The sequence below is a fragment of the Gadus morhua genome, chromosome 21 (assembly GCF_902167405.1).
Source record: "Gadus morhua chromosome 21, gadMor3.0, whole genome shotgun sequence".
Taxonomy (NCBI): domain Eukaryota; kingdom Metazoa; phylum Chordata; class Actinopteri; order Gadiformes; family Gadidae; genus Gadus; species Gadus morhua.
The window spans coordinates 14968210-14983296 of NC_044068.1; the positions used below are offsets into that span (position 1 = coordinate 14968210).

Consider the following 15087-nt stretch of genomic DNA (forward strand, 5'->3'; position numbering starts at 1 on the left):
AGCCGGAAAGGACACGCGCACAGTTGAACACACTCATCTTATGCACAACAATCAGTTCTATCGTCACAATTCAGTCACTGCAAAAAAATATATAGCCTCTTACCTTAAGTTAGAATATACCCAAGAATATACCCATATATTTGAATTCTGAATACTGGACGTGGTGAGCTTAAAAACATTTAAGTGGCCATTAGTCACAATAAAATATTACATTTTTAATTCTTTTGATACAATTTGCGAGCCCCCTCAAATTTTGCTTTTGAGGCTTTCAGGGGCTATCATGAGTAAATCGGGGGGTCGAGCTCCCCCCCCCGGACCCCCCCCCTATTTCGCACACTGCCTGCCTCTAAAATATACAACAGACATTAACTTGGCATAGATTCATCTTAAAACAGCCGTATTCTGCGATTATTGTGGTTTGTAGCAAAGCGATTCACAAAATCACCAAAATCCAGGGCTTTTGCTCGACTTGACTCGACACTTACACAAACATCTTCCATGGTAGATTTAAGGTAGGTCTTGACCAGTTTGAGTGTGAAAATGCTTCGTTCACAGGTAGCTGTAGTACTCACAGGTATGGCAATGGTCCCTTTGCATAACCTGAACAGCTCATGGAATATCTCTTTTGCATGGTTCAATGATCTTTGTGAGCTCCACAATATGTGTGCTTCAACCGGTGTCCGCGTCCTCCGTCCACAGTGCTTCACCAGGCTGGCGGAGCAGGTTCTGGCGGCCAACAAGAAGGACCTGGACCTGCTGCGCATGTCCATCACGGACGAGCTCGACCTCGCCGCCCTGGAGGACGAGGAGGGCATCGGCGGCGGGGCGGCCGCGGACCCCGGCCGGAGCTGCTGGTGCTGAGGCCCTCAGCTCGTCGTTTCGCAGGGGGCCGTTTTGATCATCGAAAATGTATGGAGGATTGAGTATTAATATGGTTTGAATATTTGTGTTTTTGTCCGCCCGTGCGTTTGCTCTACTGCTGGTGGTCGGATACACAGTGAAGGAGGGAAGGCGCTGAAGGCTCCTTTTACTTGTTATTACTTTCACTTCACAGAAAATGCTAGAAAGGACACTTGTGACGCTACAGGTTTGCAGCTCATTCCCCTTTGAAGTCGGGGCCCCGTAGAGGGACGCAGGAGTGAACTCAAGACTATTTGGACCGCACAGCAAGGAACTTTATTTTCACACAATGTGCCTAGCGACTGGCGAATAAGAAAGATGTGTCAAGTTGATTTTCTTTGAGTTCTAGGTGTTCCTCTTTTTAAACCCATGTTATATTTTGTGATGGCCGAACTCCATGAAGTTGACATACCCCGTGTAAAAATGCTAATACTGGGCTTTTGGAACCTGTTCATGTGGTGGATTTGATACTCAACAGCTTGCTCGTTACCTTTTGTTGATAGTATTTTTCCAATGCGTCCGTGAACTTGATGTTTGCGTTTTTCCAGTAGAGGGAGCCATAGGCATAGTAAAGCTGAGGTAACTGCCAGGGAACCCAAACCATATGAAATGCAGTTATTAAAAAAACATCAATCAATTTCAAGCAGGAGTCAGGAAAATTCTGATTAAAATATTCACATTTATCTCATTCAGCCTATTCAAATAATTGTATGTAGCTACATATGCGAAATGCATTATGATTGAAACCGAAAAACACCCTCAAGTAGGCTTCTGTAATTAGAGTTGGTTTGAATCATCCCCCCTATGCCTTCTAGACCATGAAGTATTTCCATAATTTGATTATATTTGCTTTCAGTGAATCAGTCATCCAAAATGTTCAAGGAAATTGAACCATGCGAGTTTTCTGAGCACAGGGACCAGGAAGTGATTTGCATGCAAACCCGATTCTATGTCACGTTTCTTCTGCTTTGATTTATATTGTTACGTCATAACTTCAGTGAAGTTATAACAACGGGAACTGCCGAAATTCATGTGATGCGCTGTTCCGCCAGTGCTACGGACCTACGGAGTAGAGACCATGGACGTGGAATATTCCCTCAATGATGACTGGATTATACGCTCTGGATACACGTATTTGTGTTGTTTTGATGAACTACTTTGGGATTTATTTTAGACTACTTGAATGGTGTTTGTGGAAATATATGAAGTGTAATCAAATAATCGAATGAATGTCGTTCTTTGCAAATGGAAATGTTTGAGAGTAAATATTGACTAATACATATTCTTCTGTTATCAGTGAAAGCAAGTTTTTTAGTTTGTGGTGTAGGGAGATGTGGACATGTTTATCTATATGTATGAACACAAATAAGAAGTACATTTACACTACACAAAGCATAGAAGGTATGCTGTAGTTTAAGTAACTCCGTTTTCTCTCACAATGGCATCTAAGCAGCATGGTAGGCTATGTGTATTCTAGTCTGGCGTTTAGTCCAGACTTGGACACTACCACCGCACACTACACGTGCACACAACAGAAACAATACTTACTAGTCATAGTTTGCCTTTATATTTGTAAAACTGCTAGTTTTAACATCTGAATTTGTGTCAAAAAAATATGACGGCCATACATATTGTACAAGTTCATTGTACATTCAACATATTAAATAGTATCAATTGAGGATTCAATCTTCTGCAGTTTATCACACAGTGAATCTCTTTGGATAGCAAATAACTATTATGAAACATGTTAAGCTATTGCAAGTATCAACCAGTGAGCACAGTGAAATATAAATGAACTGTGCGCCCCCCCCCCCCCCCCCCCCCCCCCCCCCACACACACACACACACACACAATCACACCCTTCAAATCCGAGAACCCACCTCTCTATGATCACAGTGAGACAATGAATAGGCCTGATGGCTATAAATAGACTAAATCACATTAAATCGGCAGCAACTGTGTAGGTAGAAGATTTCTGACATCAAACGATTTTTCCCTTCATCTTCTCACCGCCATTGAATGTGCTAAAGGCCCACGCTTTTAAAAACGACAGTGTTTTTTGTGTTTTTAAATACAACTCCCACTTTTGTATTATCAACGACATGGCATCATATTTGCTGTTTTGCATGTTGGCTGCTAGAACAGTCTCAAAGCAAACAATCTCTTCATGGTTCAAGTTCAGCCTAAATGCTCACAGTGACAAACATATAATGAATTGTTCTAATAAAGCGTTGAACTGAATTTAGGGTGGGCAATTTGGAGAAACCAGTTACACTTGGTAAAAACCCGACCCCCTCTTAAAGTGTAAGTCCGGCGAAAATTGAACACAGGGTCCCTTTCTGCATGAAAACAGATCAAATAAGATGGTCAGACATTTTCTTTCATTGATCAATCAGTATAGAGCTTGCCCGGGGCAACGCTAAGAGCCCAAATGGCCAAATGCATTGGCTAGGGGCGGTGCGCCGAATGCTTCCAAATCGACATTTCTAACCACTAATATTGCTCAAAATAGCACCAAACCTCTGCGTTCATTAAAAAATGTTTTACAAGTCTGTACCTTACCGGTAGGTCCATGTTTACAGGAAGTCCATACAAGTCGATTACCGAATGCACCGGAGTTCGATTCAAGGGGGAAAGTTTTGGAATTCATAATTTATATAATTTATATTTCTAAACAATATCTAGCGAGTTTTGATGCGGAAATTAAAGGATTTGCATATGTAAAACATCTTAAAGACTAAATATTTTTGATCGTAAATGTGGCTACAATCTCATGTGCCACGTTGTCGCTGGAAGACGCACCGTGCATGTGAGCGACGACACTACCTGTAGTCCCCCAAAAAAAACGACTTGTAGTCCCTCCGACAATACACCATGCTCCGTGTGAGATCTCGTGTAATTTCAGTGCCTGTCTGGGACTTTTTCAGAAGTTTTCAACTATTCCAGACTTTTTACAGAAGATTATTAACTTATATTTGACCAAACTGCCGCAAACAACAAAGTATAGGTGTTTTTTGACTCGTGCAGACTTTCCAACGAGGGGAGCTGGTAGGGGGACAGTTGGTAAGTCTATTTTTTAACAAACTGTGCTTTTGCTAGCTACGTTGTTGGTGCTTTGTTTAAGGGACCCTAGCTACTGCAGAGGTTTGGTGCTATTTTGAGCAATATTTGTGGTAAAAAAAAAATTGGTGCACTGCCCGTGGCCAATGCAATGTAAGCCACCGGGGCTGTTAGCGATTGCTCCGGGCCAGCTTTTAACTGGTTGATCAACGACAAACACTGTCTGGGCGGCTCATTTGATCCGTTTCATGCAGGAAACTGGTTGAGCATAATATTCATAACCATTACCCTAATCGTAGGCCTAACCTAGACCCCAATTATGACCGGGTTGGAAGGGGTCAGGCTCCCCCTATTTGGCTCTGCCAAATCAGCACCTCCTGCTGCTAGATGTCGTTTAATCCTACACACTGTACCTCTAAAAAGATTGTTATGATCAGCAGGGGGTGCCATGCAGTCATAAGAGCGGAAACGCACACTTTCGAGATGTTGAGCCGCGTTCGTCTCAGTGATTGAACAAAACAAAACATGGAGCTTTATTGATGGTTGATTGGGGTTTCTCTTTTTAGATTGGCAAAATGAATGTTGTAATATGCACAGGCCTACTAAAATGGCCTGCATGTAGGAGCCTATACGGTTGTCACACAAACAAGCGCATACATTGCTTCACAAAGAATATAAGCTAAATCGTGCTTTATTCATCCTAATAGGAAACTCACAGTGGCCCTTCCTCTTAATATGTTTTAACTAATCGATGCGCTCCAACTGTGAGCATATTCCACGACGATATACACTCTGGCCACCAAGCCCGCAAGAGTTGGTGAATACAGTCTGAATACTGGGCAAGTCTTTGAGGTTTGAGAAGTGTGCATGAGCATGTGTCGTGGGTGGTTGTGTAAAGGATGGAGGATGGGTTATGTGTTACATACTGTATGTGTCAATGTATGTGAGCCATGGGTGCATAGACCTTGATCCAAATCCAAGCCATTCAAGGTGTTGAGATATCATCCTCCCACCCCTCTACTGGGTCTTCACTTCAGCTTTGAGTCGGAGACGGAGTCGAGGGTTTGATGTATGTGAGTGTGAGTGTGTGTGTGTGTGTGTGTGTGTGTGTGTGTGTGTGTGTGTGTGTGTGTGTGTGTGTGTGTGTGTGTGTGTGTGTGTGTGTGTGTGTGTGTGTGTGTGTGTGCGTGTGTGTGTGAGAGAGAGAGAGAGAGAGAGAGAGAGGAGTAGGAGAAAACAGTTTGAAGTGAATGTTTTCTGTTGCTCCTCTTTACCGTTGACTCTTCAAAAGACTCCTATGTGCCTCTGCACTTTGCAAAGGAAGCTCAGGGTTCAAGGCACAATAGCAGCACACACAGGTTCACTGTGCACTTACATCTTCCACCCAAGTGGCAGGCAGTACTGTTTAGAAACCACCTTGACAAAAGCCAGCCTGTATTCAACCACCATTTTATAGAATTTAGCAAAAATCTGTTGTTTTTTTAATACAGGGAGAGGTTTTTGTCTTAATAGCAATATAAGTTGGCCACTGAATTGTGATTTGCTGACCATATGGGTTGTGTTTATTGATTGATTGATTTAATTTATTATTTATCACTCGCATATATACAAAAATAATCATATAGCTACCTAAATATAATTTGGACGTAAACAATTTGTAACAAATTGTAATATACATCATACTGACTTAAGGACTCCCTGCTAATGGTCTTGTGGAATTGTTTCGTTAATTGTATATTTATAAAAAAAATCCTTCTTTGTTTGTTTTGTTTGTTTGTTTGTTTTGTTTCTTTCTTTTAGTAACATCTAATTTATCTTCTGTCTGTCTGTCTGTCTGTCTGTCTGTCTGTCTGTCTGTCTGTCTGTCTGTCTGTCTGTCTGTCTGTCTGTCTGTCTGTCTGTCTGTCTGTCTGTCTGTCTGTCTGTCTGTCTCTAAGCAATAGAAAGCTGTTCAGGATAGGTCCTTTGGTAAATGCAGGCATGGAGCTGCACGGTCACTCCTTGCTGTCGTCCTTGACCTGTCCTGGCTCAAACACAGTCTTTCACATTGACTGACATCGGTGCTGTAGCCCTTCTAAATGAAAGACCCCTTCATCAGTTCCTATGGTCATCTTAAAAATATAGGACGGACAGATGTTCCACTTTTATTTCCGTTAAGAAATGTTATTATAACGAACAATAAGAAAGTCACAAATGGACACAAAGGGCTCTGCTGTCTTTACTGGAGCACATGCTTAGAGTACAATACACTTTTAATTACCCTGAACCTTGTCTCCTTTGACTGCTTGCTCAGCATGCAAAGCATCTCAATGTACCGCAGATGCTTTTTGCTAATGAGGTGTTGCAGAAGTGAAATTGAATCCCCCGATCATATCGTGGTTAGGAAAAGAAAGAGGAAACATTGAAGGTCAGTGTAGGAAGTGTGCACTAGCATGTATGGCTGTGGTGTAACGTGCACATGCATTCACACTGATCCCTGTAATTATTATAGTATATCTTAATAGTATTTATTCAGGCCTATGGAATCTGTACCTCTTAAGAGTCTCTAATATTCAGGATTATAAAGAGGGCTAGAATAGGAGCTCTTAGTCCCTGCACTCACCAGACCCCACATACTCACCAACGTGTCAATTCATAAGGGGGGAACATAATAATAATAATGCAAATGGTCAAATTGTAAACAATTACAAGAGGAGACACCGGGGCATGTTTAGTTCGGCCGCCCCTCGGCCAGGTGTGGGTTCCAGACCAAGTGATACCTCCCAAAATACAACGTTTTGTTTAACCTCCTCGATTAATGACCTTGTGCACCTGTGATTAACCTGGACTTTACCATGGTGATTTATTTTTAGTTGATCTTAAAGTGAACCTGAAGTGACTGCACCAACAGAGGCAAGTATTTTTCCAGGTGATGATGCCACAATGGCACGACATAAACACGGGTTCAAACAATGCACCCACTGGGCGGGGATGAGGATACTGACCATCTGGGTTTGGACTGTGCACAAGGGTAGATTACTGCACGGCCCAACTGGGCACATGCCCAGGGGCCCAAGGGCTCAGGGGGGCCCTAACCTGAGCTTCTGTGTGAGGTCCCTGTTAGTAACTTCTAACGTTGCGGAGTCCACGTGCCCATGGGCCCGATGTCTCATAATCCGCGCAGTTAGGTTAAGTTGAGACAAGGAGAGTTTTTCCTGTTTAGTAGGTCTACTTTTTGATTGAATTCAACAATTAAAAACTTTATTCACTGTTTGTTCAAGACAAGTAACATGGATGGTAAGTTAAAGTTTTGATGCATTATGCAGAAAGTAATAGACAATCACAAGCTATGTTGTAATGCCTCATTTGAATATTCTCAAAACAATTAGTAGTATTTATTATAATATAATTATTAACAATAATAATCTTAGTGACTGATATTAGTGACAATAATTATTATTATTATTAGCGTTCACATTAACAGTAATATTCAGTGGGGTTCAGTGTTGCACAATCCCCATGCATGGAACTGCTTGAGTTTTGCAAATGATGATGTCATAATGGCCCAATGTAACCAAGGACTACATCCAGAGTTCCAACGATACACATACTATTTGGTGATGAGAATATCCACCATTTGAGCTGTGACTTTGCAGCGTAGAGTTTAGAGTTTCAAGTTCTTCCTGTGTCGCACCTTGAGTTACGGTCAGGATTAAAGTCACTGTTGGTTAGAGACAACAAGTGACATGCATGGTGAGTTCTGAAATATTATGCAGAAATAATAGACCCAGACGGACGGACCAGTAAGACGGACAGACCTGTTACAAAATGTTTACTCAGTTAGCTTCCCTCTCTCCCTTCCCAGACTCTGAGCTCCGCTGTGGAGACCTCTTGCATGGAGTCTCCTCCACCTACGTGGTGGAGCGCTTCCTGGGTGAGGGCAGCTTTGGGAAGGTCGCCCGGTGCCTTAAATCAGCCACCCAGGAGAGGGTGGCTGTCAAGATATTCAGGAATCAACCCCGCCTGATTGAAGACGCTCGGCAAGAGGTAAAGCGGAGAGGAGTCAAATAATGCAGCTATCTCCCACACAGTGTTTAATCATATCATTATATGTGGAGGAAATATCTGTATGCACACAGAGAATACTGAGCTGGTGTTTGCATTTCTTCTGATCCTGTCGTGAGTCTTTCTGTATAAGAATCGGGACACTGTCTTGACCATCTTTTGTCAGATTCGCATGTTACAGAGTATCCAGGAGCTGGACACGAGTCACATTGTGAGATGGAGCGGATGGTTTGAGAGTGGACCCCACTTCTGCCTGGAGTTCGAGCTCCTGGACAGGAGTCTCCGTGACGTCCTGGATTGGAGAAAAAGGATGACCTTGAAGGAAATCAACGAGGTTCTGTACCAGGTCTGATTAAAACCAACAAATCCCCCTTTTACTTGTAAAACATTGATCATTTGACAACATCAACATTTGTATTTCGTAAATTAATTTGGCTTTTCCACATACGATCATTTGTCTGTTGCTTGAAATACCTTTAATTGTGTTCTTATTACATCGATGTTAGGGATAGAGAAATAACTCAATACAATTAATAGTGGCAATATAATTCATAGCCTTCATGATATTAATATAGATAACCTTTCAGTTGGCCACAGCATTGACTCTGCTGGAGACGTTTGAGATCATCCACGCCGACCTGAAGCCAGAGAATATCATGGTGGTCGATTGCCACAGACCTCTCAAAGTTAAGTTGATTGACTTTGGCTTAGCACGCCATATATCTCAGGTTCAGGTTGGAGATACAATTGTGACCCAATGGTACAGGTAAGTTACCCACAGCAACACTCAAATTTTAAATGACACTTCAAACGGTGACACTAATGTATTCCTATCTTCTTCTTTCCGAGGGCCCCGGAGCTCCTGTTAGGCCTGCCTTACACAGGGGATGTTGATGTGTGGGCTCTTGGATGCGTGGCCGTTGAAATGTTTACCGGGTTCCCTATCTATCCTGGGTTTACTGAACACCAAATGGTTGGTTGAAGGTCATGGTAGAATTTCCATTTTATTTAGTATTTAATTTGGCCCTTTCCAATTAGTTGGATATATAAACATGAATTCATGTTTTTGTAGTGCAAATATCATGTAATATAAGACATTGTTATTTGATTCTGAAGTCATATCTGTCTCTTGTGTTGAAGCTGGAGTACATCACTGAGACCCAGGGTCCGTTTCCTGACTTCATGCTGGATTTTGGTATCAAAACTAAGCGATTCTTCAACAAGGGGTGGTTGTGGACGCTCAAGGTAGCACTGTTGCTTTTCACCGGTCCACCTAGCTTTCTGCATTGTGGGATGAGTATATCACTAAAACACACTTTTCTATGCAGTCATCAGACCAGTATTTCCGCGAGACAGGAGTCCGTGATGTTTGGAACGAAGAGTGCCCTCTCAAATCACTGGATGAACTTCTGGAGGTATGGCATCAATATTCATTATTAAATCTGCAATGTGTCACTTTAATACCGCAGCTATTTACTCCAATTTTTTTTATCTGAACTAGAAAGTTGTATCCATTAGTCAATTCATGCAGGGAATTCTTCAATATAAATCACTTTATTGTGGTCTGCTCTTGCTCCCTCCACTGTGGGGAAACAAACCATTGTCTGAAAATGATGAAACTAAAACTGTAGCTACAACTCAACTGTAAAATGACATAGTGCCTTTTCTTTGAGAAAATGAAAACAACATGTTTCATAACCTTCTTCCTTCTTCTGGGGCCTTCAGTCCGAGGCGGGGGATCAGGTGGAGAAATTTGTGGGCCTGCTGAAGGAGATGCTGCAGCTCGATCCCGAGCTGCGCATCACTCCGCGGGACATAGTGTGCACTCTTCACCATGGCAACGCTGAACACGATGACACTAGATTGTAAGTCTCTTTTCAAATATACCTTCCACTTTTTGTACTTGCATCACTTCAGTTCTTACAACACAAGGATGAAAGAAAACTGTCAAGGGAAGATGTGAAGCAGATCAAGAGACTCGCATCAGAGTTACTAAAGTGTTGAGTGCAAACAAACAAATAAGCACTAAGTTATGTACCCGTTCAAGGCCTGTGTTCGCCCATCCCTGATTTACTGATTGTTTCTCTTCCAGAGACAATGCAGGGTCAGGCTGCTTAGACATGGTCACAAGTCTGAGTCTGAGCCCCAACAGCTCCCTGGCGTCCGAAGAGCAGACCCGGTTCGACTTGGATCGGGGATCTACTTCGGAGTGTTGCAGCAAGGGGGGCAGGTAGGTGTCTGAAGAAGTTCATTCAAATTCAGTCGCAACAGCTGAGTCCTAACGTGGTCTAACATTTTTATTTACTGATAACTGCTCTTCCAGAAATGTGTCAAGCTCCAGAGACATGGTCACACGTTTCAGGAGGAACTCCACAGAGCAGAGCGGACTGCAACAGCTGGAGTCTTGTGATGAAACATCCAGGTTAGCTCACCTTTTCTGTGTTTGATTCATTAAAGCAGCTTTACTGATTGAGCACTTGAATACTGCAGTTACTCAAGTGGAATTCATCATAAATAAATATGTTTGATATAGTAATACACAGTGTGTGTGTGTGTGTGTGTGTGTGTGTGTGTGTGTGTGTGTGTGTGTGTGTGTGTGTGTGTGTGTGTGTGTGCATGCGCGCTTCTGTGTGTGTGTGTGTGTGTGTGTGTGTGTGTGTGTGTGTGTGTGTGTGTGTGTGTGTGTGTGTGTGTGTGTGTGGGTGTGTGTGTGCGTGCGATACCTTTTGCAGTTCCTTCTCATACAACTCAGCAACAGAGGTTATCTCGGACCATTCAGGAGCTTTGAGACCAGCAGCAGATGTCCAGAAAGGTCTGTTAAGAGTCTGGCGAGTCAGTGACCTTTTGCTTGTTTATTTTTAAGTGTGACTGTCCACCATTCACGTTATTCCTTGTGATCTCAGAGGTAGCAGGGAAATGGAGCAAGGTGAAGCTGAAGACCCTGTGCTGCTGTTGCTGCCCCACCGTCGATGCCGTTTAAAAAGCATGTGCTGGTGCATCGATGGGCGGTGATGCACAAGTGATGGTGTCTTGCCATAAGGCGACATTCGTCCAGCAATGCACCAGTGAGGATAGCCTGCCATAGAGGGACATCAACCCAGTGACCCACCAGGGAAGTGGTCAGTCAGGTACATCTGCCCAGAGATGCACCAGTGCCGATTCACTGTCACAAAGGGATGTCCGCCCAGTAATGCACCAGTGATGATGGCCCGTCACAGAGGGACATCGGCCCTGCCATGCAGCAGAGATGATAAGCTGTCATAAAGGAACATTCTCCCAGTGATGAACCAGGAAGGTTGGCCAGTCAGGGGCATCTGCACAACCAAGCACCAGGGATGAAGGCCTTTCATAGATAGACACCAATAAAGCGATTTACCAGTGATGAATCGTATTGTCCCACCTTTCATAATGGGACAACCTCCCAGCGATGCCCCTGTTTGCACCAGGGACGTTTGCTAGAAATTAACATTCAGCAACCGGATGCAGTAGCGATGATGCCCTGCCATAGAAGGACATCCGTCCAGCAATGCACCCACAATGATGACCTTTCATAAAGGGACATCTGCCAAGTGACGCACCAGGAGAGTTGGCCAGTCATGGACATCTACCCAAAGGGACACCAAGGCTGATATCGTGTTGATGGCCTGTCATAGAGGGCGACCAGCCCAGTGATGCACCAGCGAAGTTGGGGGAATGTCAGGGCATTCGCTCAGCATTTGCCTGTGAAGATGTCCTTCCTAAAATGACCAAGCCATGCACCAGGTGTGATGCCCTGCCATGGAGGGTCATTGGCCGAGCCATGCACCAGCCATGATTAATAAATGCTTTAAATTAATTTTGCCCAGCTCTGTCATGCTACAACTTTGTTTTAGTATTAATATACATATTCAAAGAGATTTTTGGATTTTTGGATTTTTAAGATTATAAAACTTTAGAATTAATTTATAGTATTACGTTGTGTTGCCACTCTTTATATTACAAATTATATCAAATGCATACATGCAATTATATTGTCTTAAAGTTTTAACACTTTATGACTGCACAAACCCCTATTCAACTCTATTTGATGGCTCCTTTGAGGTGTGCTGTATTCAGGTGTAGCTGTTGTCGCTGGGGTTCAGGGACATTGTAGATATTTGCTTTGCATTGAACCTCCTCCTTCTGGAGTACCAATATCTATTCTAGTGCAGTTTAGCTGAACACCTGTTTACCTATGCAGACACACCTTCACATTACCCAGCTCCTATCCAACCCCAGACCTGCAACACAGACATGCATTAATCAACGACTGTCTGCTTTAAAAACAAAAAAAGCAATACTGGAATCTTATTTGTAGAGATGTGGGTATATGATACACATGTCCGAAAACATTTAGTAAGAAGAAACATTCCTTATATTAGAATATCATAAATAACGTATCATCATAGCAATGTGACAAATCATCTGACAAGAAGCAGATCAGTTGCCTCCATGGCCAGATCTCTTCCCTCACATTGTTTGTGTCCTTCATTGAAAATTAGTAGGTCTATATAATTATCAGGCCTACAATCACATTTTCATTAATAATGGTAAACAACAAATCTGGCATAAGGTGAAGTTCCAATTCATCTTATGTATGTGAATGATCAGTTTGATTATATAGCATGCTTCCCTTTAATAAGTAACCGTAACAATCAATAGCTTAAAATAATAGAAAACTACGTTTTAATACTCACAAGTACTTGTGAGAATTGAATCAAACAAAAGTGAGGCTGGCCCCATCTAGTGGTATTTAGATTACCCTACAATAGTAAAGGACGGCACAATCGAATGATTTATGTTGTATTATTGAGCCGAATATTGCCGGCCAATGTTGGCTTTTCAAATAATAAAACTGCATGCAACAAGAATATTTTCCAAGGATCCCAATGTAATTAAACTGGGCAAACTTGACACAATTTAGTAGTTTAGGTCATCGTGGGAAAAAATGGTAGGCATAAGAGGAGTTAGAGGAGCATTTTGTTGTTGTAGGCCTCGATTTAAAGAGACCATATTTTCAATTTAATTCGATATTCTGCAGGCCCAGTGGTAGGGGCCCAGATATAAACACAGGGTAAATAATTAATCATACATTTTATTTCCACTTCGTCTGTAACAGGGGTTGTCGTCGACAAAGGGGGTGGGGTGGGGTGGGGTGGTTTGTCTAGATCTAAATGCTTTAAGACAACTTATGCTGAGCCAGCCATGCCTGCAGGCTACTTCCGCAAAGATCGGCACTGACAGAACTGCAACCCATACATTCAGTGCATGTATAATTCACAGAATAATTCACTTATATTCTACTGCAATACAAATTCGTTTATTGAGTTAACCACAAGGTTCTGAAATGTTTTTTCGTTCACTGTAGTTGCATAGTACAACCGTAATATTAATATGACTTGGTATCCAGCATACTAATCTGGCATAATAGTGTATCGAAATATATATTTGTCATTTACTATGAATATGGGAGCACAAAGCTGGATCCACCTGATCATCCGTAAGCCTTTGGTCCCTGAGAAAGGATCCAATACCAACATTTTATTGTTAACAATAACAAGGGAAAACCAAGGGATAATTAAGCTTCTGGGGAAAAAAAGAGGGCATCAAATGCAGGTGGTTTTTGATGCTCCACACTAACCATGTCATCTACTCTTCATGTCATGGACCATGTCTATTAGTGCAGAGGCCCAATAACAGGGCCGGAATCTGTGAATGGGACTTAGTATTCTCATCCCTTTCGCATATAGCAGCAACCCATTCCATCACAGACAACTGAGATCACAAACACACACACACACACACACACACACACACACACACACACACACACACACACACACACACACACACACACACACACACACACACACACACACACACACACACACACACACACACAGTCTCTCTCTTTCTCTCTCTCTGACTATGTATTCTGTGGATGACACATGTCGTCTTGCTGACTTTTCTGACACCCTAAAGGAACAGTACAACATACAACTCTGTTGATTATCTTCTAATCCCTGTGAGTTGTAGTTTTCTCACCTGCAACGTAAATAGAGGTAGCTTGCACAGCTTCACAGCTTTGTTCATTACTTTTTAAAAGGCTTCATGGGCGAGCTGAAACCTGGCTAATTTTAGTCATTTGGCCATGGGAATTAAATATATATTTGAGATATTGCTAACTGTAAGAGCTCTTTAGCGTTTGATGTAGGCTACTTTAGACTCTCGGTAGTAAAATTGACCGCATGACTTCCATTGTTTCGGGAGAAGCTACTGGGAGAATTCCAACAAGGTTTCAACTGAAATGGAGCTGAGCAGATATGGACCTATGTTTATCCAACCGGCGCTTTAATATACTTCCAGCAAGACTCTTTCAGTGGAATGCAGAAGAAAAACAATGTAATTCGCTCTGTATGAACGATTATGTAAATTATTTTATTTGATTGATCTGATCGTGGCTGTGCCCATTGTCTGCCTCTATCCGCGGACGAGATAAGTGGCCTATGCAAGCTGATTTCTGTGGTCATGAAGTCACACGTTATATTAGGATACTGAAGAAACTCAAACTGACTTGCTACTTTGGATCACACTGGGAGTGTTGTTTTTCATGGGATTAAAATCAACGACGCCCACTTGAATCTGCCCCCAGAGACGATGTGGTGGGTGGTGGTGCATCTTACAGTGGCTTTAATGAGCGACATAGCTCCGTTTATTCGGTTGTTATCCATCCCAGGGAGACGTTTTAGATTAATGGCTTTATAGGATTAATGAAATCTCTATTTCCCTGATTCATTCATGACTTGATTTGTGGCCGTCATATGTGTGTGTTATTAAATTGGCAGTGTAGTATTTACACTAGTATATCTGCGACATATTTATAATAAATAAGTAGGCCCCTATTGTATAAATATTATTTTGCGTTTCATTAATGATTAAGGGTTAGATGTGCGCTCCTACACATTTCTACACGGCGCAAAGCTTTGCAAGTGCAGCGAACGACAAGTTTCCGGGGTTTCATCAGCCGTGCTGCTCATCAACACCCGGACCTGACACAAACACCA

General features: G+C 42.4%; 2 protein-coding genes across 3 annotated transcripts in view; both read left to right on the top strand.

Annotated features, from left to right (window-relative positions):
- rab15 (RAB15, member RAS oncogene family) overlaps positions 1-2187 on the top strand; it is an 11936-nt gene extending 9749 nt beyond the window's left edge. The window contains 1 exon segment of the mRNA XM_030345578.1: positions 700-2187. Coding sequence (XP_030201438.1) covers positions 700-861 — 162 coding nt within the window. The 3' untranslated portion in view covers positions 862-2187.
- Positions 2188-7569: 5382 nt separating this feature from the next.
- LOC115534552 (homeodomain-interacting protein kinase 2) lies at positions 7570-11871 on the top strand. 2 transcript variants are annotated; one of them, XM_030345613.1, is made up of 11 exons: positions 7570-7987; positions 8172-8351; positions 8593-8771; positions 8855-8978; positions 9146-9250; positions 9334-9420; positions 9731-9870; positions 10098-10235; positions 10329-10427; positions 10738-10817; positions 10909-11871. In XM_030345613.1, exons 1-11 carry the CDS (start codon positions 7769-7771, stop codon positions 10983-10985), a joined length of 1428 nt encoding a protein of 475 aa, XP_030201473.1. In that variant the 5' UTR covers positions 7570-7768; the 3' UTR covers positions 10986-11871. The 2 variants fall into 2 exon arrangements, with proteins under 2 accessions (XP_030201473.1, XP_030201474.1); XM_030345614.1 differs by having other exon boundaries at positions 10915-11871.
- The last annotated feature ends 3216 nt before the right edge of the window (positions 11872-15087 follow it).